At 44.7% G+C, this 26690-nt stretch overlaps 1 protein-coding gene across 2 annotated transcripts in view; it reads right to left on the bottom strand.

Annotated features, from left to right (window-relative positions):
- Positions 1-997: 997 nt before the first annotated feature.
- The window catches only part of SORL1 (sortilin related receptor 1), a 1341481-nt gene continuing 1315788 nt past the window's right edge, over positions 998-26690 (bottom strand). For both annotated transcript variants that reach the window (XM_069614318.1, XM_069614319.1), the window contains exon 48: positions 998-6627. In XM_069614318.1, the coding sequence (XP_069470419.1) occupies positions 6563-6627 (65 nt within the window). In that variant the 3' untranslated portion in view covers positions 998-6562. The remainder of the gene's footprint in view (positions 6628-26690) is intronic.

Here is a 26690-nt window from a genome sequence, read left to right as displayed (position 1 = left end):
TTCTTTTGTTATTTTCTGTTATATTTATGGTCTGTGTATGCTTCATCTATTTCTGATATGTATCATTTTTCATTATGATGTAACATTCCAATGATATGTGATTCAGAAAAAGCCCAGTTTTGGCCGAAACACAGGTCACATATGGACAAAAAGAGAATTAGCGTTTATGAACAAATAAAACGTCAATATCCACTTTAGGTCCAAACCTTGATGCACCGACTGAACATTTTCAAAACATTCTCATACATTTTGGAGTGTCTGGCGCACCTTTGGGACACAATCACAGTGAATAAACTATATTTTTGGAACAGTAATTTTGGTCCTAAGCATCTTGTGTAGACAGCAATTGTACCTTTAACTCAATGGTATTGAAGGTTATTAACACCTTATATATGATTAGGCTACTGACAGACACCCACACTTAGTTGTGTTGAACAGGTCTGTGTTTGTTGCATCTCATCAGGGGTGACCCATTACATGTTATTCCCTGGAGTTTCTCTATTTGTCTAATGTGGATCCAACACAGATAGTGTCACAGGGCCTAAATCCTATTCTTGTGACATCAATAGAAAAGCATTGAAACAGTGGCTGATTAAATAAAATACCTCCATTTGACCGTGAGAAAAAGGAACAGAAGGAAGATGATGTTGGTGGCACAAAGTATATATATCAATACTATAACCTAGAGCGGAAAAGGCTGGTAAAGAGTAAAAATTGAGCCACGTGGAGCTGCCAGATAGCTGCAGAAAAACCTTTGGTTCAAGACTGCATCTGTTGGATATTTCATAAATGAGCGATCTGTGGGAGGAACATTTCAACTAGAAGAAGCCACTTGTTATATACATTGTAAATATTTTAAAAACATGAAAATAATCACAATCAATAATATTTCTGGGTTATAAAAATTACAACACTGAAAAATACATACTGAAATGGAGGTTTACAAAACACTATCCGAAAATACAAAATACATTAAATAATTAAATACAAACAGAAATGAGAGGTAATAGTTTAATTATCCATTTACAATTTATTCAGTGAAAAACATTGATAGATGGAAATACCTTTACATTTGTGCAACTCAGTAAAATGATAATAAACGTGAAATTTAAAACAATCAAAATGACAAATTATTCAAATGTTTAGATTGACATAGCAAAACCAACGCATGTACATTAAACAAAGAAAAGCTAATTCTTAGTCAATGGTGACGGACTACATATGCACAAGTGGATTTTGATTCAATTTTTTTATTCCAAAAATAGATTTTACAGAATGCCTTTACAAGTGATACAGAGAAATGTGAAACAAGCATTGCCTTACAAGAAGCCAAAATGTGCGACGCTTGTGCTCAGAACTTTGCTTGCGGCTAGGGGAAATGTATGAAATCTCAGTAGCACGAGCACAACTTGGCAATAAAGCAGGGACGCAAGAGAAACACATTAAGTGGCATTAAGATTTCTGTTACACAATCACGCATCGTCAAAACTGTTCTTTTCTTTTGATGTTAATCCTGAAAGTTTCAACTAAATTTCCGTTTTTTTTAATAAAAATTGAAATGTGACTCTCTCCAGTTTGGGTGAAATTACATCCATGTACATACATGTTTCTGATCAGTTGTTGCAAGACCATGCATGCTGCCCTAATCACACTCTGATAGTTCCAAACATAATCGTGTAAGGAAAACACCCGACAGTGAGTGGTGTCCTAATCACACTTCCCCACAGTTCCATATACAATTACGTAAGGAAACCATGTAGATCATGAATGCTGTCCAAATATCACTTTCCCACAGTTACATACACAATTGTGTAAGGAAAACAGCTAGACAATGAGTGCTTCCCTAATCACACTTTTACAGTTTGATACAAAGTTGGGTAAGGAAAACAACCAACTATAGGCCGCGTTATCAATTTTTCATCTGGTACTGCAGGGGCAAGCCTATCATAGAAATTGCAAATTACAAACTGTTAGCTTCAAACATCTTTAGTACTTAAATGTAGGATAATGGTGCAGTATAACGTTGTTCAACTCATACTGTATGGAAGAACAAACAGATGACATACTAAGATGAGTTGATTTATGGTTTAATATGTGGCACAGTGTTTCCAGATCAACCTACCCATTTGTGCCAACAGTAAACACACAGCACACTCACATTTGCACTCAAACATTGGAATCCTATTCGATCTTCTCTTTTACTCTAAACAAATTAGGCATTTCCAAAGCATTACATGGCAGTTACACAATCGTATGTAGGGAGAACCAACCTATTACCTCCTAGATAGTTTACCCTCAACTCCCAGGATCCCCAAGCTGTAGGCCAAAATATTTAGAGGGTGACCGGCTTGAAATTCCCAAATAGCACTACAAAGGTGACAAGACGTTCATCCAGCCTAAACACAAAAGGCGAGAACATAGAGGCACAAGTAACATTATTAAATCTGTAAAAATTATTTTAAAATGTGAGGTACGCACAGTGCAAATGAAGCTAAAGCACAAGACATTACTGGCATTACTAATTCATAAATAAATCATGCAACAGGGTGTACTTTTTGGTGCACACATATATTTCCGTTTTGCATTGCAGCAGGAGAAGCAGATCATAGGTTATTCTCTAGGACAGCATTACTCACAAAGCACTCCAGCATCAACAAAGTTTATGGTAAACTCATTTCAGCTAGCAGGTCTTGACTGCAATTTTAGATTTATAGAGATGTGAACATGACTTGAGTGGTGACAGGCAACACTAATTAGGAAAGGCATAGTTGTGTGGCCCCGTTTAACTATGGGGCATTTCTAAAAACCTGACAAACATTTCACAGACTAAGCACCCAAATCTATTTCCTAAGTGATGCAATGAAAGGCCATAAAGTACATTAGTACACCCATCACACATCCAGGTATGTTTAAATGTGGACATATAAGAAACATTTGCTCTTAGGATGTAGTCCATATTGGTCTACTTTCAAGGACTTTTAGAAACAAAACCTGAAGGAGACACCCTTATTTATTCTCGAAAACTAATATTAAGATATGTACTGTACGTGAACAAGTTTAAATTCAATTTAAATTACAATGTGCAAACTTTGCTTTAACATGTCGTTGTGGCAAATCGATTTCCTCCAACATTAGCTAGAAATATGCCCTTATCTATGTAACAAAAACATGATAAATAATAGTCACCACCTTTGGCTCAAGCGAGAAACATTATGTATCCCTTATGTATTATGTATCCCTTGAGGATTAAAGAACCTGCAATAATTATATTTACACTTAACAGCACAAATGAAAAACAAAGTAAACTCTGTACATACAAAAGCTGCACAAATATTTATCTGATCAATAATCTGTGCCTTAAAACCTCATAAAAATATACCTTTGAACGATAAACATATCTGAACTTTCGTGTTGTAGCAATATTTACTAAATGCATTTAAAAGTTTTGCAAAGCTTATGTATGAACAGTAATATGGAATTTCTTAAGAAGAATGATGAAATGTGAAGGGTCGAGAACAAAAACTGTTTCAATGTAAATTACAAAAGGCATAGGAGGTAATTACAAGTGCACAAACTTGATTTGCAAAATATGTAATATAAGTGAGCACACGTTTGGATCCTCTATCAGTAATCATTTACTTGGAGAGCACATCTTCAACTCAAAATATACATTCTACACTCTATAGCCAGGTACCCTCCATTAATAAAAGATAAACCAAAGGTTTATGACCTTATTAATATAGTTCTCTCGGTTCGCATTTCCAATTTGGCACAAAAACAGATGCCACCTTTCTGGTGCAAAAACCTTTTTTAATCCCTCAATAAAGAATTGTATTTCCAAGTGGCAACAGAACACCAGGAAAATCACATTATGTCGCCTACAAAGCTTACTCCACATGTAAATGTTAAGTTGATTATAGGTATCCAAAAAGGGAACATGTGCTTAACATTGTCAAAAGGAAAAAAACAGGTCAAACAAGCACATTTTACCACCTATTTACATATGTTTCAAAGTCAAACACAGAAAATGAGCACTGCATCGAATCAACCACATATATACCACTTGCATACATTCATGTCTTTTGTTAAGAAATTTGAGAACGAGTGGAAGTTTGGGTATACATTTTGATGTCAGTAAACAAGCTAAAATGTTACTAGATAATGCAAATATTGTGAATTTACTTCCTCACATCAAACTTTGTATGCCGGTGTGATTAAAATGGAGTTTACATGCTTGGCGCAAAGAACTACTGGCAATAAGCATTCATGAGGAGCCGAGGATGGGGCAATTTATCACAAAGAATTCCTTGAAACAATCAGATTTATAGATTTACTTTTATGTGACATTGATTTAGATATATTTCATAAGAGGTTGACATATGTTTCATGCTTAAAAGAACTTCATCAGGACAAGTATTTTTTAACTCGTAGCAGGAGTTTCTGCTCGTTTCTCCCAAGCAGCACTTCAGTAATACGATGTAAGAAATGTGAATCTATAACTCAAAATAATCTGCCAATAAGTTGGGTTTCACGCATCTCACATGACCAGAGAGATAATACAATATGCAAAAATATATCAAACGATGTGGCGAGTCCCCCACATTGTTCCCAAGTACAGTCAAAAGGGAAGGTAATGCCTGAAGCAAAGTTCCAAAAACATTGTACAAAGTCTTTTTAAATTGAACAGAAAATATAAATCATATATTTAGGAGAAATTGAAATTTGGAGTGTACAAACATAGGTGTGTGTACACCCAACTATTATTGAGCACCATGTTTTTGTTCTTACATATGGGACATTTTCAATTAGGTTTGCCTTCTATGATAATCACTGTAGGACTTTAAAAATACAGTAATGTCAAGGCAGTGCTTAGCAATAACAAACTTCTTTGAAATAGGAGAATTTGAAATTCCATATTTGTATTTGAAAACGTGATCCAAACTTGTTGGTTTATCATCTCTCATTAGGGCTGACATGAATAAGAAAATTGTTTTAGACATCAATCTCATATTTAAAGGGGATTTTTGAAGTCACCTTATTGATGTATGCTCAACCATGGGTGTAAAAACCTTTTCAAAGGATTTGTACAGGTTTTTGTGATAGTTCCACAATCCAATTTCAAACTAAATATAGTGTACAAAGGAAAACAGTATAGGATGTTTTTGATTATTATTAATTTAAAAAGGTATTCAAAATGTTGCTAAACAAGGAAAAAATAAGACATCAAATTGAACTGAAATGTGTAATACATTCACAACATTTAACAGTTAGTGGTCACTTTTGAAGCAAGTCTACAAAATGTGTAATCCTATAATGTAGACAGGTACCACCAGAATGTTTTTGAAATTCTGACTAGTACAGTTTAAGGTCAAGTGACAGCTATAAAACGATTTTATACACTTAACTGAATTTCTGGTCCAGTACTTTTATAGTGATTGTAGCTTTGCAAATCACTAGAAAAATAGCAGTGACAAGCTATCTTACCCTCACTGTTCTCATTAAAAGAAAACTTGCCAGATTCCACTTTTTTGCAGAGATAAAGCCACTGTTCCGCAAAATAATTGGCCACAAAGTCTCTGGTGTCAATCGAGTTTAAAATATTGCAAGGAGAATAATAGATAGTCATAAAAATGCACCAAAAGGTATGCACACCTGGTATTAATTGAGATGAACGTTGTTTATGGACATCCGACTTGACGGTTTTGGAAATGTTTAATGACATGATGCCTTGTGCAGTAGAAAAGCAACTTGCTGAACAAATTTGCATCTTACGATACCTTATGTAGGGTGTGTAACATACATGTCATAGCAATGACGGATCTAATGTGAAACTCCACAAATACCTGTCTGTGGCATAGTTAGAAGTTTGTTCTTATAAGGTTAAACAGTAAATACTGGTAAGATAATGCAATGCCCATTTTTGGTTTGCAGGTTGATATCTCACCAATTCCCAAGCATATCCCAAAATACATTCAGACATAAGACAATTCAAAAAATGCACACAATGAAATCTAGATAAATCAGAGGTAAGCCAAGTGGGCACCAAAGATCCCAAGAAAAAAAATTAACATCCGTAAAATGAAGGTAAAGCAGTTTAAAGGATAACATGCAAATAAAACATAGATCTGGTTTCTTTAAGAAACCAACATAAACACATTTGTTTGCAAGTAATCTTGAAAGTGCTCGACATTCATGAACAATTTAAAAATAGACACACCTTTGGCACTACATCACAGTATTCCTTTATGCAAATCCATTTTGCATTGTCTTTGAAAAATACAAAGCATATTTGAGTCAACAGAGAAATCTCACAAGCTCAGAAGCATGCCCAGCAAGCACAGCCTTGTAAGACAAAATTAAAACAGTTAAATTAAAAGTACCATAAACCATGTAAAGATCCATCTGGTTTATAATTCACAGTTGAGTACTAAAAAGGGTATTTACTTTGGCCCATATAAAAATAATGTATTGCAACTCAAAGTGCATTTTAAAAATAAAAACAATTGACTATTTTTATCAAATGAAATATTTACACCATTTGGTTTACAATAGGAAATATTATTCATGCTATGACCATCGGAACATCATCCGAGAATCCAGTTATCATGGGATCATCGTCGTCATCCCCTAATAAGAAAGGGACACAAAGAAATGACAATTTAGACACTTAGTGGACAAAAATGCAGAATCAATAAAATATGAAGAAATAGTGATACAAATAAAGAATCAAATGAGAGGATTAAGTTACTTACTTGTAACTCCTGTTCTCCAGCATCTGTAGCTTTCATAGATTCACATGCTATTTGAACATTTCCCACCAGACTGGGAATTGTGGTAGGTCAAGAGGAGGAGATGGACCAAATGGTAGTATTGGTATTCTAATGATCACTATTCTATGGATTTTCTCTACCTAAAACAAAACTAAGGTGCTAGTCATTGGTGTAATATAAACCAAGAGTCTGTCTTCCATCTAAAACGAGTATTTTTATTTTATTTATTTATTGAAAATGTTAAAGGCACATATACAACAAATGGTGTTTCCAGGTGCCACAAGTCAAAAAGGGGGGAGGTAACCGGGGAAATAATAAACAAACGTCCTACTAGGCCTGATGACATTCGGATCGTGCAAGTGCAGAAAGAGAAGTGCGAAGAGGGGGAGGGGTGGAGGAACTGTGCAGAGTGTGGGGGCAAGGGGTAAGGGCTGTCCCAGGGGTTGCCGGAGGTGTAGATCTCATACTTTGCGAGAGCGGGGGAGGACCAGACTCTGGGGCGCTGGTCAGGGAGGGGGCCCAGGAAGGAAGTGCTGATCAGGGGGGGTGCTGGTATATACTGGTTAAGGATGGCCTGTAAGACTCATAGGAGATCAGACAGCCAGTTGCAGCGGCAGAAGTGGATTTAGCAGGAGAGGAAGGGGGGGAAAGAGGTAGAGAAAATCAGGGTCTATCCTCACCCTACCACTAAGCAAAACAAAGGAAGTCCTGGAGAAGGACTCCCTTCTCCTGGATGGGCTTTGTCAGTTTCAATAGCTTAATTTCAAATAGTTTGGGGTAATTTCCTGGACCAGTTCCTTCAATTCGTCTAGGGGATTCTTCCACCTCCGGGATGTCCCCTCCTTATTAACAAAATGTTCCTTGCTTTCTCAACTTAGGCCTTTTATCCTTATGCCCAATGGTACATTTCAGTGTCTCTAACACTTTCTCTACTGGGATGTTGTGATCGGTTTTCTTCACTTGTCTTGGTACTGGGGCAGGTATGTTGAACCCAGTAGTTATCCTCAGTCTTCATAGTAATGGGATGAGTATGATTGGCCCTGCGTTTTTCTTCACTTCTTAATACCGGGACAAGTATGATTAGCCCAGTAATTATCAGCACTCTTCTTGGTACTGGGATGAGTATCATTGGCCAAGTGATTATGTGAATTCTTCTCAGTACTGGGAGAATGATTGGCACTGTGTTCATCTTCACTCTTCTTAATAATAGGACAAGAATGACTGGCCCAATGATTTGGAGTACTAGGACGAGTGGGATTACCAGACTCACTACATTTGTTTTTTTTAACTGACCTGTCCAGTTACTGAAATTATAGTGTTCGACCTTCTCCCCGGGTCTCCCACTTTCCCCGTTACCTTCTTTTGAATGGGGCTGCATCACTGGGTCGGCGTTCACTACTTCCTCGTGGGTGCTTTTGCAGCACCGCAAGCAAATGCTTCAGTGATCTTGGTGTAGTTCAAGGACAGCACGGTCCAGCTCTCCTTGGCCATGCAACTGTGTCTTCTGACCTCAAACATGCACAATATGTCTTCCTGCCCTCTCTGTGTTTTTTTTCTTGCTGATTGGCTAAATCCTCGCGACCGAGGGTCTCCCCGGGTATAAGCATCTTCTTCTTCCTTGCATGTTTTAAACTCCTGGCCTTCAGGTTCTCCGGACGTTAGTCCTTCTCTTAACTTGCAGTAGCTGCGTCCTCCAATGCACAGGACCATAGTCCTCGCTTCCTTTCTCTAGAGCACTTTTCATGATTCACTCCTCCTTCCGAGTATGGTAGAACCATTTAGCAATCTTTATGCCTTCTTTACTCTTCTCAGTATTCTTGGATTCAAGGTGTGTTTTGTGATAAACATAACAATAGCAAACAGTGGTTTGTTTATGCCGATTTGTCTGAGGCAGTGATGGTATGAAGGACTCATATGAAAGGGGGTTATGGAGTTCCTTGACGGAATAGGAGTCCTTGTCCCCAAGAGGAGGTCCCGCTTGCCATCACCCATAAGGGAATATCGCGTAGTGGGCTCAACTCCTTAGTCTCACAAGGAGGGGCCTGCCTCTGGGGAGAAGGGACACAATCCTGTGAATTGTCACATAATCCTTGGTAACATTAAATAATAATACATTTTTTATTTAGTGCTACACACCCATCGGTCTCAGAGCACTGAAATAACAGAAGACATTAAACCAGTTTCATTTTAAATGAAGAAAAAGGCAGTCACTTTAGTGTTCTCCAAGTGTTGCTGTGGGCCACTTACCCCTCAGCCAACAGGATGTTATATTCACATTCTCATAATTCACGTGATAGAGCAAAAACAAGTCAAGATGAGCGATACGTGGGGTAGGAGGGAGGGTTGCAGGCAAATCATTGAAAGATACCAAGGCAGGAGAACAGGAGTTCTAGCCAAGTAACGTATTCCTTCTCCAGCATTTGATCTTTCATAGATTAACATGATGTTTGAAAAGATCATATAGCAGTGCACACACATCTCCATGCATGCAATGCCATGCTGGGTGGAGCATAAGGCTCGCCAGCTTGAGGACAAAGCTCACCTCAGGTGAACAGATGTCGCAGGACAGCCTACTGGACTGAGGACTCCTCCAAGTTTTTGTTGACAAAGTAGAATCTGGTGTAGGTGTGAAGAGACCTTCACCTCGCTGCCCCGCCAATGACCACGAGCGGGCCACCGGAAAGGAGGGCAGTGGTAAATAAGACAACCCTAGTAGAATGTGGCTTAGGCCAACTGGTAAGGGACCAGTTTGCCAGGTGAATAAAAACAAAATGCAGACAGAAAGCCATTGGTAGATGGAGGGCCTGGACAGACCGTTGCTTACGGGTGTGGGTCTGAATGCCACAAACAGCAGTAAAAAAGGTTTGTAATGGCTTAGAACGGGCAACAGAGTGCTTACCAAAGTTAATTGAGGGAACATTAGTTCTAAACTTCGAGTTAGACATCAATGGGACCTTCGACTTGTGAAAAATAAAACAAGGCAAGGAGGCTAGAAGGATAGCACCTGGATGTCGCCCACCCTCCTGGCAGAGGGCATGACGACTAAGAAAGCCGCCTTCCACGATAGGAATTGGAGGTCTGCCCTATGTAGATACTGAAAAGGATGTCCCATGCATTGCTGACCTAAGTAGGAGCCAGTGCTATGCAAGGGGGCAGAAGTATCAGTTTGATACAGTGGTGATATATTTGTTGGCAAAGATGTATTTATATACAAAAGAAAGAAAAGTAAAACCTATCTGGCCTCATTTCTAAGAGGGGTTGCCCTACCTCAACAGAAAGACTAAGGACTCTGTCAGGATGTCCAATAAAGTAAAATGTCCACCATCCTGTGTCCAAATCTATTTCTGTCCCTTACACTCTAGATTAACTAAGGAAAAACTGGGTGTCTTCTTGATCCAGAAGGAGGCTTCTCTCATTCTGGATGCAAACTCAAAGGTTCAATTCTTGATGAGAAAACACAAGTGGTTATTTAACTTAAAGATTTTTGATGTTGGATGTTCTTCCAAACGTATCCAAAAACACAACAGGATTAGCAGGGAATTGCCTTCCAACCAAGTATGTGTTGGTGGACATGAGGGGTATCTCCTCCCCGGTTCTTTCTCCAATTCATTAAATGGAACATGAATTCTGATTCCCTATCCTGCTAGACTTGACTGTAGCCCTAAGTGTTCCAGAAAATGTCCCTTCTTTTGGCAATGGGTCCTCAACGCTTTCTCTTCACTTCACTTCACCTCTCTCTTGAGTGGGTCCCCATACTCCTCTTGGATGTCTCAGGATCTCCCAGACTTCTTGTGTAGCTTCTCGCTCTCTTTTGTGTTATTCAAAGGCCCGTCAATGCTGTCTCAGAAGCTCAGCCCCTTGGTTGCGTGCTTCTTCAAATTGATGTGGGTCCTTGACCACTGTGTGCCATTATTGTGGGGCTTCCAAGACTTCATATGAGTCCCAGACACCTCTCTCGGATTTATCACATGTTGCACCCAGGCCTGGTTCACTAACCTGCTAGGCACTGTTAAGTCAGCTTCTTCAATTTCCTGAAGTATTGGTACGAGGAAGACTGGGTTCTTCCTTCCCCAACCGCCTCATTTGTTCTCCGTTATCTCTACCACCCACTACGGTAACCCAGGTACCTTTTGTGCTGTTAACTGCTTCCTCCAGCTGGCTCTCGGTTCCTCCAGGGAGGCTCTGACAAAGCACACAGTCCTTTTTATATCTGTGTCTGACTAGTTGAATGTACTGCATATGTTGGTTCTGCAGTGGGTTTTTTCATCCTTGTCTGATCATCTTCGTGTCAGTAGATGAAGGCACTCCACCTGGTTAGCCCTCATTCATCCATGTCCCAATCTGGTCTTAGTGGATGGGGTCTTCTACCCTACAGAAATACATAGACATGTGGGCAACCTGAGGACTGAGTGGGGTGAGAGGAAAGAGGGGACCGAGATAGAGGGAGTGCATACCGCACTCTCGCAAGATGGTCCTCACAGGTCCCATAGAGTTAGTTAAAGGGCGAGAGCACCAGGAACATGTAGCTACCACGCTGAACTAGTCCTGATATGGGTGTGATGTTGAAGCTGCTGGTTACAAGAATCCGTTAGGGCAGTGCTCATGTGGCCCACGCAAGGGATAAGCAAGTGATTGTTGAATTCCTACGATATTGGCGCTTTGTATACAGTTGGTTATGGAGAAATGTCCTATGTTGGGTTGGATCCAAGTTTGTTAAAAAAAGTAGTCCACTAGTTGTGGATTTGTGCCATTCGGTCTTTATTATCACTGTGGGTGCCGACACGTGTTTCAACCACTCAGGGGTCTTTATCAAGGCTCTGGCAGTCATCTATCATACATTGTTTTTTACATATTTATGGGATGTCATATCAAACACAAGTGTGGCAAGTGCAGGGGGATTTTGTGACAGGTGTATGTCGTGAAATGTGCATAAATTGAAAACATGGAGTGGGGGTGGTGATTTTTATTCATACCAAGCATATATTTATCACATTGTCAGCATACAGGATATTATATAGATTGAAGTAGTATTTGTATGAGTTGCATACAGGTAGAAGTAATACACATATGTAACCAGAGAATAAAGGTTGCACCAAGGAAGTAAAAGAAGAAGAGTTTGTCTTAGTTTCTTTTATTTGTTCAGTTGTTTCAAGTAGAGTAAGGTGCAGGGGTTCAGCTTACCAAATCGTGATTATTCCTGGACATAACATTGGTGTGGCGTATTGCCATGGGTAGTTCAGTGCACCGATTAGTGCTCCTGGGGAAACAAACTCAGGATAAGAGATGTTGTGATCCTAAAAGCCTGGTAACTTGTTGCATTTGTATTAGTGCCCCTATGGTGAGATTAGGTGCACCCGAACTGGTGGTTACTTGGTTATAGCGGTGCCTTACTCTAGGTATAAGTGCAACATGTGGCACCATTGGAGTCATAATATTGCAGCGGTACCGTACATTAATACCAACATAAAGGATCTCAGATACCTTGCCTCGATGTGGCAATGGCGGACCAGCCGTGCTGGGTGCAAGTCGTTGGCGGCTATGCATGAGGTAAAAGTGGGCCGGCCAGTTCGAGGGTGGGTGGTTGGTGAGCAGGAGGCTCTGCATCCAAGCAGTATGTATGCGCTGTTGTATTAATATCTGAATGGGCGGCACATTGGTGAAAAAGTGGGCTTTAACGCGCGTGCATGGTGTGATGCTGTGCTAATGCTAATACTATATTACTAATTTCAGCAAGATTACAGAGAAGAGCCAACCTCATCAAAGAATTCTTCGGGAGATGTCGAGGGAGGAGTTACAAACTTGGGTTCAGTTAGATCCGGAACATGTTGAAAATGGACTTCCATACAGGAAGGCAAATTTGTACTTACCCACAGTAGAGCTTTGGGAGAGCATTTTGGGTGAATGTCATGAGTCCAAGTTAGCCGGGCATCATGCATTAAAACAGATACTGTAGTTAGCGAGTAGAAATATCTGGAGGGTAAGCTTGAGACAAGATGCTTCAGACTTTGTGAAGACCTGTGAAGCTTGCGCTCGTTCTAAGGTTGGTGGGGGGGAGGGGGGATCCCCTCCTGGACTACTTAGGCCCTTACCAGTGCCGCCAGGCCCTTAGTATATTATCTCTATGGATTCTATAGTAGATCTTCCCAAAGGATCTGGGTTGCTGTGCAGTATTACTGGTGGTAGATTTATCGACTAAAGCTGCCCATTTCATTCCCATGAAAGGTGAGTCAACACAGAAAACAATCCTACTAAGGTCTTCTTACAAGGAGTGGTTAAATTACACATGTTACCAACACAAATAATTTCAGATCAGAGTTTGTTTAAAAATTTTGGAGGCCTTCTATAAAGAGCTGGGAATAGCGGTTCAATTGTCATCGCAATATCATCCCTAGACTAATGGGCAAACAGAAGAGACAAGTTAGAGGAGTTAGAGAATTCTCTGCGATTTGCAAACCAAGAATAGTTGGGTGGACCTACTGTGCTAAGAAGGGTTTAGCTACAAAAACTCAGCAAAAGATCCCACTACCTTTCCACTCTTCTGTAATCATGGATTTAATCCCAGATTTATTTAAGGAAATAGTTCCAGAGAGGAGTGTTGGGAAGCAGGGGCGATCATCCCAGGATCCCAAGAGGTTGAGGGTCAGGCAGAGGGCTCGAAGTGTGTTGTAGATGCTTGGGGAGATCATAGGGGGAAGGGAGTTGTCGCTAGAAGCTGCATTATGGGCGAGTTAGTACATGTGTGGGTATAGGGTGTATTGTGTTGGGTAAGAATTAGTGCAGTCCAACTGGTGTTGGACTACACAAGACTTATCTCTTGGTATTAGGTAACCCACCTTTTAATATAGACCTGTACTACAGAAGTTGATAGTGTGACTGAGCAGCCAGGCTTATCTTAAGAGGGGTAATGTGAGCTGTAGAGCTGTGCAATGAAATCAATAGATACAAGTATTCAAGTGAACACTTCCACACCTAAAGCGATAATACATTATTTATGTATGCATAAAGATATTTAACTCATTCTTTAAAAAGCAGTCATTAGCTGTAACATTAATCCCAAGGTAGGGTTTAATTCAAAAAGTAAAAAATAAAGTAGATGAGTAATTCATTCACGTTACACATGTTCCAGCACCCGGAGGTGACGTTATTTGTGGTCAGTATAGCAGTTATTTAGTATCATGGTTGCAATATTGAGTTGTTCAAGGAAAGAAACGTTAGGGTTAGATCAGAATAGACCAATAGGTTATAAGAACAGTTACATTCTCCAAAAGGGATTTATGCAGTCAATTATCCCAGCATTAAAGTGTTCAAAATTTAAAACCTGTAAGGGAACAAGCACTGCCAAAGCCAATGGGTCAAGGAGACGACTTTTAGGGAGCCAGGACAACCAAAGTCAAGGGACAAAGTCAAAGTTCTGATGCTCTTCTTCTTAAAAAAATTATTCTTAAATAGTCAGTCTTCAAAAGAGAAATCACAGCAACTCATGAGTCGTCACCTTTGGAAAGTGCAAGCTGTAAGGCCAATGCTGGTAAGTTGAGGTCAACTTAGTTTAGGTTAAAAGCGCACTCCCAAAGATAGAAAGCACCCCAAATTGCAAAAGGATAAAAGCACCCCAAGACCCACAGTTCCTCTGAAATGTAAAAGTTGTTCCAGCTAGTTGCCTTACCGATGCAATGCAGAAGACCCTTGTTCCGGGCCCTTGGTCGTGGTGATGAAAGGGAGGACGTCTGGTGGGCTCCTGCGGCAGCATTCAAGAGATGGTCTTGGCAGCAATGGATTTCCGTCTATTCAGTGGCTCTTTGTGGTTTTGGCGTCTATTTTCCATCACCAAAGAAGAACAAAAAGCTATGGTTAGGATTTCCTTGATCCCTCGGTCCTAGACTCTGGTGAGGGTACTCTAGATGCAGATTTCTTGCTTCTGTAGGATCCACTCGATGCCCACGAAGATCTGGTGGATACGGAAGACAATGCACTCACAAGTGGTTGAGGTACTGCTGCCTAGGAAAGTCCCAGCAAGTCGGGGTTGTGTCATTAATAGAGTTTGTCCCTAGGCTAGTTGGTCCCACCAACCTAAGGGAGGAGGTCATCCTTTATGGGTCTTCTCTGTCGATTCAAAAAACGGTGTCAGCACAGCTACAGGGCTTCACCAGGCACTTTGCGGTCCAGGAGGGTGCTGCTGGCGTCTTCTCTCGTCTTCTGCTTCGGATTTTGTCCTCCAGTGATCGACTCTGCTCTTAGTCCGATAAACCTCACTTTTCATGCAAGTTCCCATTCATTCACAGCCCTAGGCTGTCAATCACACAGCAGGCCAATGAGAGCTGGTTTCACTCAGGCAAACGTAGAGACAAAGAACAGGGAAGTTTCGGGATCCTCCCTCACTTCCGGCTTTTCCAGACACACTGCAGCCTGGGCGGACTTCAGGGTTGAATCCTGCCAAAGGCAAGAGACAGAAGGACTCAAACCTGAAGCAAACAGAGTAAAAGCCCAAAAGAAACTAACAAGAAATGGTGAAAAAAGAAGACTGGTCCATTTTGAGAAAATTGTCACCCTTGGGTGCAGTACTGCAGCTGAGGTATCAGCCTGCAGTTCCATGTCACGAGGTAGTAAAAAAAAGAAACCACTGCCACCAGCCATTCAAGTAAGTTAGTGTAACAAAATGTTACATGAGGAATGGGTTAAAAGGAATTACTACCTAACCCCCGAGCACTCCACATAGGGTGGTGTGTGCTGGACCCATAAAGTAAAGGTAAGTGTTCGGGAGAATTCTCATAAATGTACTAATTCCCTTCATCTTAGAGACCCCCCAGCAACTTTGCTGGATTTTGAGGACTTTATTTTTGTTACCTGCAGAAAGTGTGAGCCTCCTTTCCCACTCTCTCATGTATTTTGATGCGTTTTTTACTCTTGTGTTCTTTGATTATGGTGTTTTAAGATAATTCCATAGGCATCATGTTTTCATGTGTGTTACACAGCACCCTCAGTGCAGTGACCCACGGAAGGCTGTCCCAAGGTTTAAATACCTTCTCTGGGATAAACTACTGTTTCCCAGAGAATGTAAAGTTAAATTGACTTTACTTGTCTCTTTAGAGTCCTAGACCCAGCACACACTACCTAGTATCTCCTATGTCTAGAAACTCATGTAGCAGTCAAATGCTACCCTTTCCTATCAAAATGGCTGGTGGCAGTGGTTTTACAACCGCGAACACCGGTAGCTGAAAATCGCGGGAGCCATGTTTTTCAAGATGACATCTTAAGCCCCTTTGTTTAAACAGGTCCCGGTCTTCTTTTATCGCCATTTCTTTTTTGAAAGGTCCTTGTAGAGTTTGTCTCTGCGCGCCAAACTAGGTTTGGTCCCTTTCTTTTTATGCCTTTGGCAGGCTTCAGGACTGAAGACCGCCTCTGGCGTCTGAGTGTCTGGGGTGGGCAGGAAATGAGGGAAGTGCCAAAAACTCCCTGTGCTTAGTCTCCTAGGAGACCCAAAAGCACTCTTGCGTGATTGGCAGGCTGACTGTCCGGCAAGGACAGTCAACATGCTAGGCGAGTGGCAGCTAGGCTGGAATGAATGGGAGAAAACGGTTAAAAAGGCAAGTGCCTTGGCTTGGAAGGCAGAGTCAACCACTGGAACGAAAGAACCGAAGACGAACTGGAAGAGGACGGCGGCTGCAACTACTGGACTGTTGGTTTGCCTGGTGGAGCCCTGCTGTAGGTCCGAATCACCAAGTTCATCTCGACAGAGAAACCCCTTCAAGGACGACTTCTTCCTTTGAGTTGGTAGGACCAATCAACTCGTAAGCCACCTGGATACCATTCTCGGAGCTGGTTATGATTAACCATGGAGAAGGACACCAGCTTGTGTGCTTGAAGAACAGCAACCGGAATCTAAGATTTGCCAATTTTCCAGCTTTGTGATCTGTCCTAGTGCAGGAGTCCCCCGATGTCCTCCCTCTTGTCCCCACGACTGAGGCCCAGGAACAGCAAGATCTGCAAGAGCTGCCAGGAACAGAAATCTTCAGCTGTATCGTTTTCTTCAATTTAAGGTACTGTGAAAAACTGACCAAGAGAACTTACCTCTCACTGCGAAAGTTCATGGAACTTTGGCAACTTGCAGGCCTAGTCAGCTTGTGACCTGACATACAAACCTTTCTTCCGTGAACTACTTCTAAGAACCCTGGCAAAGACTTTTCCGTTTTAAATACCAGAACCGTTTTTACTTATACAAGACACTAGCCCATTGACTTTGGCCTACCTATTGCATTGAATCAGCTCCTCTGGTGAACTCAAATTATTTGCACTGCTTTAAAGTAACTAATATTCGTTTTATTAACTTATGCCTTTTTGCTCCTACTTCAATGCTATTTGGCTCCTACTTCAAGGGAGCTCAACTGCTTAGTAATCATCATTGTAGTATAACTTGTGTGATATGGGTTGCCTCCTTTAGTGAATGCTTTATAAATGAGTGTATAATAAATTAAGAAGTGTTTCACCAAGATACCTTGAGTATAAGTGTCTATCTGAATAATTGTCATTGTATACCTTTGTGTAACACCCTTACAAGCTCAGATTCCCTCTTGAGATACGCCTGGCTGCTCAGCTCGCTACCAAAAACTGTGTAGTACAGACTTATACCAAAGGTTGGTTTTGCTTACACCTGTAGTCCTAGTTTTGTGTATTGGTCCCAGAGGGTACTGCATAAAACTTTGCCTAACAGTAAGTAAGACAGGGGTCATCTTTTTTACTCTTGGGAACAGTAGTTCACCCAGGAAAATGTAGTTAGACATTAAGAGGTGTCCAAGGGTCTTCTCGGTGGCACTGCACAAAAGGTGATGTGCCTCACAATGTTAAAGCAGATGCCTATGGAGTTTACCAGACTCCATAAACAGTAAGGAACATAGAAAATCATAGTCCGGAAAACACATGAGTGAGAAAGGCCCCACTCACACTCAGGAGTATAAATGGAAAAGCCCAGAGTCCAGAAAAAGAGCTGGGGGTCTCTAAGGTTAAAGGGAATTGGCAAATAAATAAAAGTTCTCCTTAACAGCAAGTGAACCGCCATTTTAGAAATAGAAGCTATAGTGAACTCGAGGACCAACACTGCGCTGCAGCCAGGGAGGTAGGCCCAGGACACGAACATGGAAATAAGGGTGTGTATGCGGGAATAGTTTGTAACATGGGCAGCGGTGAGAAAGGCCAGAACTGCAGAGATTCATAACCCTTCCATTGTCTCATGCTGCCAGCGTTCATATTTCAGGAGGAATGTGTCCTGGACACATAAAAGAAGCTGAAAGCTCCCTGTGAAAATCATCCCTCGAGAAAGCGGGCACGAGACTCCCACCTTCCCCAGTCCCAGCTTTAAGTTACGGTGCCCAGATGCCTCCCATCCCAAGACCTCAGCATTCCAAGTTATCAGCCAGTTCCAGAACACTGGCCATAAAACTGTTAAATCACCAATCAATCATAAAAGATCAGAAAGCAGGGACGGCTGCTCCAACCACTAAGTCATGTGATTTATGTTGCAAGATCCCAGGAGGAGCAAAGCAACAACCTAAAAAACAGAATGGGGAGCTTTGGAAGGGCGCCAACGCGTCTGGGATCGAGCTGGGGTTGTAAGTCATATTGATCTCGAAGGTATTCTCAGTGCCTATGTCTGCCATACCAGGTGCACATTGAGATGGAGAATGTATTGTTTTCTTGTCCATAATTAGCAATTAAATGTAGCTCTGTGCCCAATGACATACCAGAAGGAGCCCATGTGGAAGAAGACTGATAGGAGGGGCTGTGGCCAAAGTCCTGGCATCCCTTATGGAGCAGGTAACCTATGTAAAGGGTCGCACCAACCAGCCACTCGCAACTTATGTCACTGGTGATGCTGTGTGCCCTTTTAACGTGTTTGTTCTAATTTTGCCTTTCCTGGTACACACTTGTCTTTTGTGAGAATAAACCTTGATCCACTTGCAACTGGTGTGTTGGGCCTTTTTTCCCTAGTGTGTTGTATTATTTCTGGTGAGAGTGTGGAGGGGCTTCTCTACAGGAGTCATAATCTAGAAGTTGAGAATAGGTAAAATTGTATGAGGAGAAGTTTGGCTGAAGCTGAAACATCACTTCAGAGAAGTAAACTGAAGTATAAACTGTTTGCAGATCGGAAACATTCACATTCAAAAGGGGAGAACTAAGTTTAGCCTAAGATTAATTGGACCATGTGAAATTGCGAAAGTCATAAACCCAGCAACAGTGACTCTAAAGCTACCACCAGTCATAACACACTACCTTTTATGGAAACTTGTTGAAACTATATTTAGTGGGTACACGGCTAGATAAACCCCCCGCTGCAGTAACCATGGAGGATAACGGGGAAGAGTATGAAGTCAAACGCATTCTGGATTAAAAAAAGCGTTAGAGGATATCTGCAGTATTTAATAGCAATTGACTTGAAGGAGTAGGGTCCGCAGGATAGGTCCTAGGAATCTGCTTCAGATGTACATGCACACCCTTTGATCAAGGCATGCCACAGAAAGAACCCCCTCAAGCCTGGAACGGAGACAGGGCTTTGCGGAGGGGCCTAGGGGTTTGTCAGGGTCACTGTCAGGTATTGCAAATGACCAGTGAATGTACATTAGGTTGCGGGATGTGTCACTAAAATAGAGGGTTAGTGCGGAAAGCTGGGAATGATGTATGGCTTTTTATTTTTCCTTAAATTCTTAGGAATCCCAAGCCAAGATGGCTGAACAGTGAATGGAAATGATTGATTAGGAAAACAAGAACAGTCTACTTGGAATGCTCAGAACATTTTAAAACTGCCTTTCAGAGTTTCCCCCCAAATAGGTTGTGTTTTATATAGTTCCCCCAGTTTAGGCCCAAACTACAGTAGTAACCAACAGAAGCTGTTCTAACAGAAAGAAGACTGAAGGAGAAATTAAAAACCACATGATTTAAAGAACATTTCAGGTGGGAACACAGCTTTTTGTGAGATACAGCATCATTGTGAGTTAAAACGGACTCAGTGTATTATTATGGAAGTGCTAGAGACTATCTGTAAATGGTTCCAAATAGTTAAATTGCTTTGAGACGAAGTTCCTTCCCATTAAAAACAAGCTGCTGTGTTGCGTTGGACTTACAACTGCAGCCGCGCATTATTTGAAGAAACGTCCCGTACTCAAGATGAGGAGAGAACGAGGCACACGCAAGCCGGCAGAGTTTGTGTGAGCCTTAACTTAGCGCCGACACCCTCAGTAGGGTGGCACGGTGGCAGCCCTTGTCGACCCAAATGCCCCCCCACTCCCCCTCTCTCATTCCCCATTCCAACTCTCATTCTCCTGCCCGGCTACCCCCCTCCCAAGGCATCCCAAGCCCCTTCAATCCCAAAAATAGGCAGGGACCAGTGGTATGAGTGGGAGATAAATTGCCACAGCAAACTTTATTACACATAAAGTCAGGAGTTAGCTTACAGGTGTTCCATTTACACTCAGGATTCTGCGCTGAGAGCAAGCAACTTTCCCCCCCCGCCCCTTCGGGTCCTGGGGGGACCCGACGCGGGCGCCCAGTCCCTTCCTCACCAGTCCCTCTCTACCCTTTGGCCATTTCTTTATTTTGCAATTTTCTTTTCATTTTCTTTCCCCAACGCTATTTAAGTGCAATTTTATTCCGTGCTTTACTTTCTTTCCATTCTCCATTTCCGCTTAGGCTCCTTCTAAAGGATGCGTTCCGGTCTCCTTTTCCTCCTTTTTCTCCCTTTCCCCTGTATTCCCTCTTCCCGTTTCCCCGGGTTGAATTATTAATCATTGTTGGTTTTCTCTCCCCAAACAGGTCTAGCTTCAGCCCATCCTGCCAGGGAGCCCCTCTCCCCCCTTCCACCAAGACCCCGATCTGCCCTAGTTCTCCTCGCCTTAGTTGTCCCATCCCCTCCGGCCCCCATCGCGCCCTCCTGCTCTAGAGAGCCCCATAGCCCCATCCATCAAGCGCTACCTATCCCCCAGAGCCCAGCATCCTTCTTATCCCCATCCTCTTCCCCTGCCTTTCGCTACAGAGGGGTCCTCCCCCACTTTCCCCCCTGCCCCTACCCCCCGCACTCCAAGGCCCTCCCCCAAGTTTCTTTGGATCTCCTAAGATGCCAATCCCAGAGTGCCCCCTCCTCTGGAACCCCCCCCCCCTTATCCTCCCCTAATCTCTCAGGGGCCCTCCTTCCCCTCTGTTACCAACGTACTTGCCGGATCCCTGTTTCCAGTGCAAACTTTCAATTCACCCCCCCTTGCTGACTTCATTGTTACTTCCCAATTTCCAGTTTCCAACGATGCACTTCCCATTTCCCCCACCCACTTTTTGGAGATGGAAAGGTCTTCCAAGCCCCCTAACCCTCCCCATTACGTGGGCCTCCCCTGAGTCTAATACTCCTGGGCGCCGTTGATAATAAACTGATGGCTGTGCAGTTCCCCTTGTGGTATCCGCCAGTACTTTCTACGGGAACACCAGGTAACATCCGCTGGGCTTGTCTGCCCGAGACCAGTCGCTGCGACCGGTGTCGCCGCCACGACTCACAGCGGGCCACCGGCCGCAGTGAGTTCCCCCTCATGCACCTGGTCGCCTTAGGTCAGGAATCCCCAGTTATGCTCCCAACCCGCACCTTTTGCCCCCATTTGTACAGTCCGCAACAGGCACGCAGGCCCTCCGGCTACAACCGGTGGCGTGATGAATCGTATCGCGGCCTTCCCCGCTGGTGCTCCTCTGTTCGCTGCTTGCTCCGAGCTCCATTGCCTGAGGGCCAACTGACCTGGCAGCGGCGTGCCGAATGAGGTCTTCCCTTGACCGTTCCGTTCCGTGTCCTTACCGGAGGCCCCCCCCCCACCCAAGGTAAGAGGGGGGTGCGTTTCAGGCCCCTAAAGGCTTCCTTCGTTGTCAAACCCCAATAGACACTCCCCTTTGCCCCCCCCGGCTGGCCTCCCGCAGCTGTTCAATATCAGCCCATCCCCTGCAAGGCATCCTTTAAGTTGTAAACCATCACCCTTACCCCTACTTCTGATAAGTGAACCTTGTCCTCCCCGAAGCAACCCGGGGTTTTCAAACTAATCAAAGCATGCTTGACTCATGCAAAGCCCCTGCCGATTAGGAATTTCCCAAGTTTCACATTAAGTTTCCGCCTAGATTCCTCAATGCCTCCCTGGGAATGTGCCCCCCTCCAAGTCTGCCTGGGTATGATCTCTGACCACGCCACTGTCGTGCCCCGGAAAGTGTTCCCAATTTGTGTGAGCCCAGACCTCACCCCCTCCAATAACCCCCTTCTCCCTCTGGCTACCAGGTCGTTTCCCCCCAAGTGGATCACTATTATGTCCGGGCGGCCGTAGCGCCACCCACAATCATCCAGGACCCCCCACAAATCGTCCCATCTCATCCCTCCTCTGGATACCCAGTGCATTTGAGTCTGCACGAAGCCCATCTGCATATCGTTGTATTCCTTCTCCACCCCCCTTGCTGCCCGCGCCACGAATGAGTGGCCGATGACCCACACCGACTTGCGATCTGAGGAGAGAAAATGATGCGGGTTGGTGAATTGTCGCGTCCTCGCGGTGTCCCAGGCTGTCCTCCCCCCCCCCCTTTCCCCATTGGTGCTGCCAATCCTAACAGCCGTCCGGCCTTATGTAGAGTTTGTACTTGTCTGATTGCCACCTCCCAATCCTCTTTATGCTTGCCTCCCCCAGTCCTTCCTGGAATGCTGTTGTGGCCGCCCCTATTCGGAAAGAGTGAGGCGTGTAGTGCCAGTTAACGGCCCCAATGCCCGCCAGTGCCGAAGCCATTACCTTCCTAAATTGGAATTGCGTGAGGGGGGTGCCCTCCTTATGTATGAACAAGTAACCCGGGCCCCCTTTCCTGACCCCCAAGAATGCACCCATGGTCATGACCGGGCAGTGTTCCTCTACCCCCAAACCCCCCAGCACCAGGTTTCTACCCGCGCCCCTCTGGTCCGTTTTTGAACTCCTTATCTTCACCCTCAGTTCTCCCTCCGAGATGCTTATGTCACTCCTCCGCAAAGCCTTGAATTCACGATCATGCTTAGAGCGGGCGATCAATTCACTGGGGCGTAGGGCTCCAAAGAAGGCTAAAGTGAAGCAAGCTCTGAAGAGAGTGCACTCATACTGGGAGTAGCATATTGAGTTGACCCGAGAGAGCATTCTCTTCAACAGTTCGAAGTGGATAGGGCGTCTATCATCTCTGCTATGGGGTTCCTCCCTGTCCCAGCCTCTCAATGCTGCCCTGACTAGGAAGCCCTTGGTTGGGTCGCTGCCCCCCCTTAGCTGGCTGTGGAAGGCGATAGCGCATAAATGCCCCGCGAGCCAAGATTTGGACTTGTGGTTCCTTCTGGCCCATAGTATGAATTGTTGCACCTTGGCTTCCCCGAGGTCATTGGCCCCGTGATCTTCAAAAAGGTCTCAAAACCCCGGTTGTATCTCTCGTTTGACCCCCCTGAAAGTGCCCTGGCTGCTAATGCCCTCATACCCATTTCCAGGTCACTAGGCTCCACCACTCGCTGTTGAACGGTGCCATGACCTTGTTCGCCCCTGGATGTGCTTTCCGGAAACGACCCATCATTGTGCCGGGGCCCCCCTGCGACATTGCTTGGGTGCGCGTTGTGTTCCCGCAAGTCAGACGAAACACGAGCTGTGCTACCCTCAAAGGTGCGTGCCCTTGGAGGAGGAGGCCTAAACCGCCTGCTCGGCCCAGCATCCTCCTGAGCCTCGCAAATAGGGGCAGGGAGCCCCGCTCTGTTGAGGCGATCCCCCGCCGGTGACGTTGATGCCTCCCTGTCCCTTCCTTCAGCCACTAGGGCAGTCAGCGCTGCCAAGTCCTCCTCTAGTTCCTTCTTGGTCTTCCTACCCCTGGGGCACCCGCTCATTTTCGCTTGTCTCTTGCGTGAGGTTATAGACTCCCCCAGTCCAGATGAAGACAGAGTCGGAGCTGTTATGGGGGGACGGGGAGATGCTTGCTTGCGTGGTAATCGCGTCGCCGGACGGCTGGGGGGCCCCCATCTTGATCATCGCCGCTTCCCACCCTACGGATTTTGCGAGCACAGAGAATGTGGCCCAAGCTTCGGCGTTCATTGTCTGTCCCTGTGCGGGAGAAAGGGCTGTCTCCACCTCGACTGTCCCTTCATCTAGTTGCGTGTCTGCGATTATATCCATGTCGGGGCCGTCTTGTGAATGGAACATCTCGACCTTTGATTCCGTGCCACCTGGTGCGCAAAATACGATGGCTCCAGTCCCTGCGTGGTGCGTGAACTGTCTGGTGGACCCTGAAGGATGAAAGAAACACGGTGCGTGAGTCGGCAAATCCGTCGTTGACCCCCCAAAAACACCATACTCCCGGGCTATGTATTGTCCTTTCGGTGTGCTGAGAGACCTGCCTATTCTACCATCCCCCCATCCCATGAACACTACCATCGCCCACTCCCCCTTCCTTGCAACCCCCTGTCAATGTGCGCGTGCTCCGGCCCTCCTAGCGACCCCCTCCCTTCTGCCCCCCTTCCCCCGCCACCCGAGGACCCCTCTCCTGTCAGAGAGAGAGGGGGGGAGTCAGGCTTGCGCACCCTACCTTACCCATACCTTACCCCGCGCCATTGTCCATCCCCCACGAAAGCCTGTGGCGGAGATTGCACCCGTGCCGTTCCATCGCTTTCCCTACCAGAGCGGGTGTGTTTGCCCCTGCACTCAGCCCAAAATGCTCTGTTTAATCTTTTGCTAATCATGCATGACCTTGGCTTATGTCGTTTGACGCTGCTACCCTCTCAAGGCCATCAGTAGGCATACCCTATGCCGTCAATTGTTCTACCCGAATGCTCTCTTCCTGTAACTATTGTTGGTTCATCTTATCCTTGAACTCTTAGCTCAAGTTTATACCCTCATCAACACATGCATTATTTCTCATGCCCACCATGTCCCCTCTTCGCAAACAATGTCAGGCGTCCTATTCCTAAACCTGACCCTCTCCCCCTGTAGAAAAGACCACGCCCCCATTTGAGCTCGGGTTGCAACCCGCCCAACCCTTCGCCCCTTGATGGACCCCCCAAGTGAACCTCCCCTCCTTTCCCAAAGTGGACCACGCTGCCCGACTGTGAACATCAGTGGGCCCTGCCTGATACCAAGAGCACCCCCCCAAATGGTAACAACAACAAGCATTTGTAACAACCAGCTGTCCCTATCAGCATGCAAGTATTACATAAACCGTGCCTTGCACCCTTTCTCCCCAGCAAGATCCTAAATGTTACTCTTTCCTCCTTTTGCCAATAAAACACTAGGCCCTCTCCCCAGCTCCAAGGCAAGGGAGGGACAAGGGAAAATTACAATGACATTCTTCCAGGCCATGAACAGTAAGGATGCGAAATAACTATCGTATTCGGCCTGACGACACTTCCTATAGTGCCAGAGGGGGGGAGAGTCGAAAGGAATGGAAACAGACCGGTGAATGCCGTGCTACCGTTTTTTGAGCTGACCCTTCACTACCAGATCCGCCGCATTTCTGACCCTGGCTGCCCAAAATTGAGCTGCCCTGCCCCTCCACCTGGTGCAACCCCGCTCCCCCCTGTCTAGCTACCTTCTCCTACCTGGTTTTCCCATACCCCACCATCCCATGCTGCCAGGGCATTTTGATAAAGCGGCAGAGGTGCGTGTTGACCTTACTGAACTCGAGCTGCAACCCCTTGTTTCCCAAGCAGAACCGTTAGTGTCGCATACATCCTGGCAGGCGGATGATAGTGTCACCTGGCACCCTAGTAGCTAGGTGGCTCGCGCTAGGGATGGCGTGGGCATCCCATGCACCCAAGCTTCCTTGCCCCTGAAGCCGTCAAGCCCTGACCCATACTATGCAATGAACCCCCTCCCCCCCATTCACCTGTGCGCATTGAAGGCCAGTAATTAACCCTCTTCAGACTTCCCCCCCTGCACCCTTCGCTGCCCGCGAACGATCCTCCTCACAGTTTTCCTTCAAACATTGCAATCCACTTTTTTTTTTTTTTTTCCGACCAACCTGCTCCCGTGGTTGCGTCGGCAGATTCACATTGCAGGACGGCGTCGTGGCAAAGTTGCACCCCCTCACCCCCATGTTTAAATAACTTTAACACGACCTGCACTCTCCTTTGCCCCTTCCTTGTTTGGCCCCTCTGCTGGTTCAGACAACTCATAACCCACTAATCCACTTTCCTGCCTTGTCGCCTGGCTAATTGCTTTATTTTTGCAAATCCCCTCCCTATGAGAAACCTGCCGTCGTGTGCAGACCTCCTATTCCGCCCCTCCCCTCCCCCAACCATGCACACACCGTTCGCCAATGTCGGGGGCGACCAATTCACAGCTCGAGCCGCATCTCCAGGGTTCGAACACGGTGGGCCATAAATGATGAACCAATGACCAACCCCCAAAGCAATGGTCCCGCAGCCCTGTCACAAAAGAGACGACCCTACGCGTGACACTATACAATAATTTTTTTTTTCCCGATCCTTATCCCCATGAGATCCCACCTATACCGACCCCCCCCCCCTTGCAATTGCACCATAGGCGCTAACCTTCAACTCCTGCAGACCACGAGAAAGTCTAATTTCCAAGTACACAGAACAACATGCAGAACATGTGCATCCCCCGGGTTGAAAGTCATACTTAACATAAACATACCCTTGGCACTGTATGCGCGTCTCCTCTTGTGGGTGTTAACCACGACTCTTAAAAGTCCGATTCGTGCTACTAACAAAGAACGCTCTTTTTAAACATTTACTTCATACATCTGCCTGTGTCTTATCTTCAGAACTTTGTGCGATGTTATTTATAAAGGTGAAAAGTACAAGCTTGTGTTTCCTTCGGGTATTGCCTTGGCATTCCAAAGTTTCCACCTTTCCCAAACCCCGCGGGATACGCATAGAACCTCGTGTGGCCCATACGCGCGTGATAATCCACC

The sequence above is a fragment of the Ambystoma mexicanum genome, chromosome 9 (genome assembly GCF_040938575.1).
Source record: "Ambystoma mexicanum isolate Mex_15411 chromosome 9, UKY_AmexF1_1, whole genome shotgun sequence".
In the NCBI taxonomy this organism is placed as follows: domain Eukaryota; kingdom Metazoa; phylum Chordata; class Amphibia; order Caudata; family Ambystomatidae; genus Ambystoma; species Ambystoma mexicanum.
Note: the sequence above shows the minus strand (reverse complement) of the source record. Positions and strands in the feature narration are given on the sequence as shown.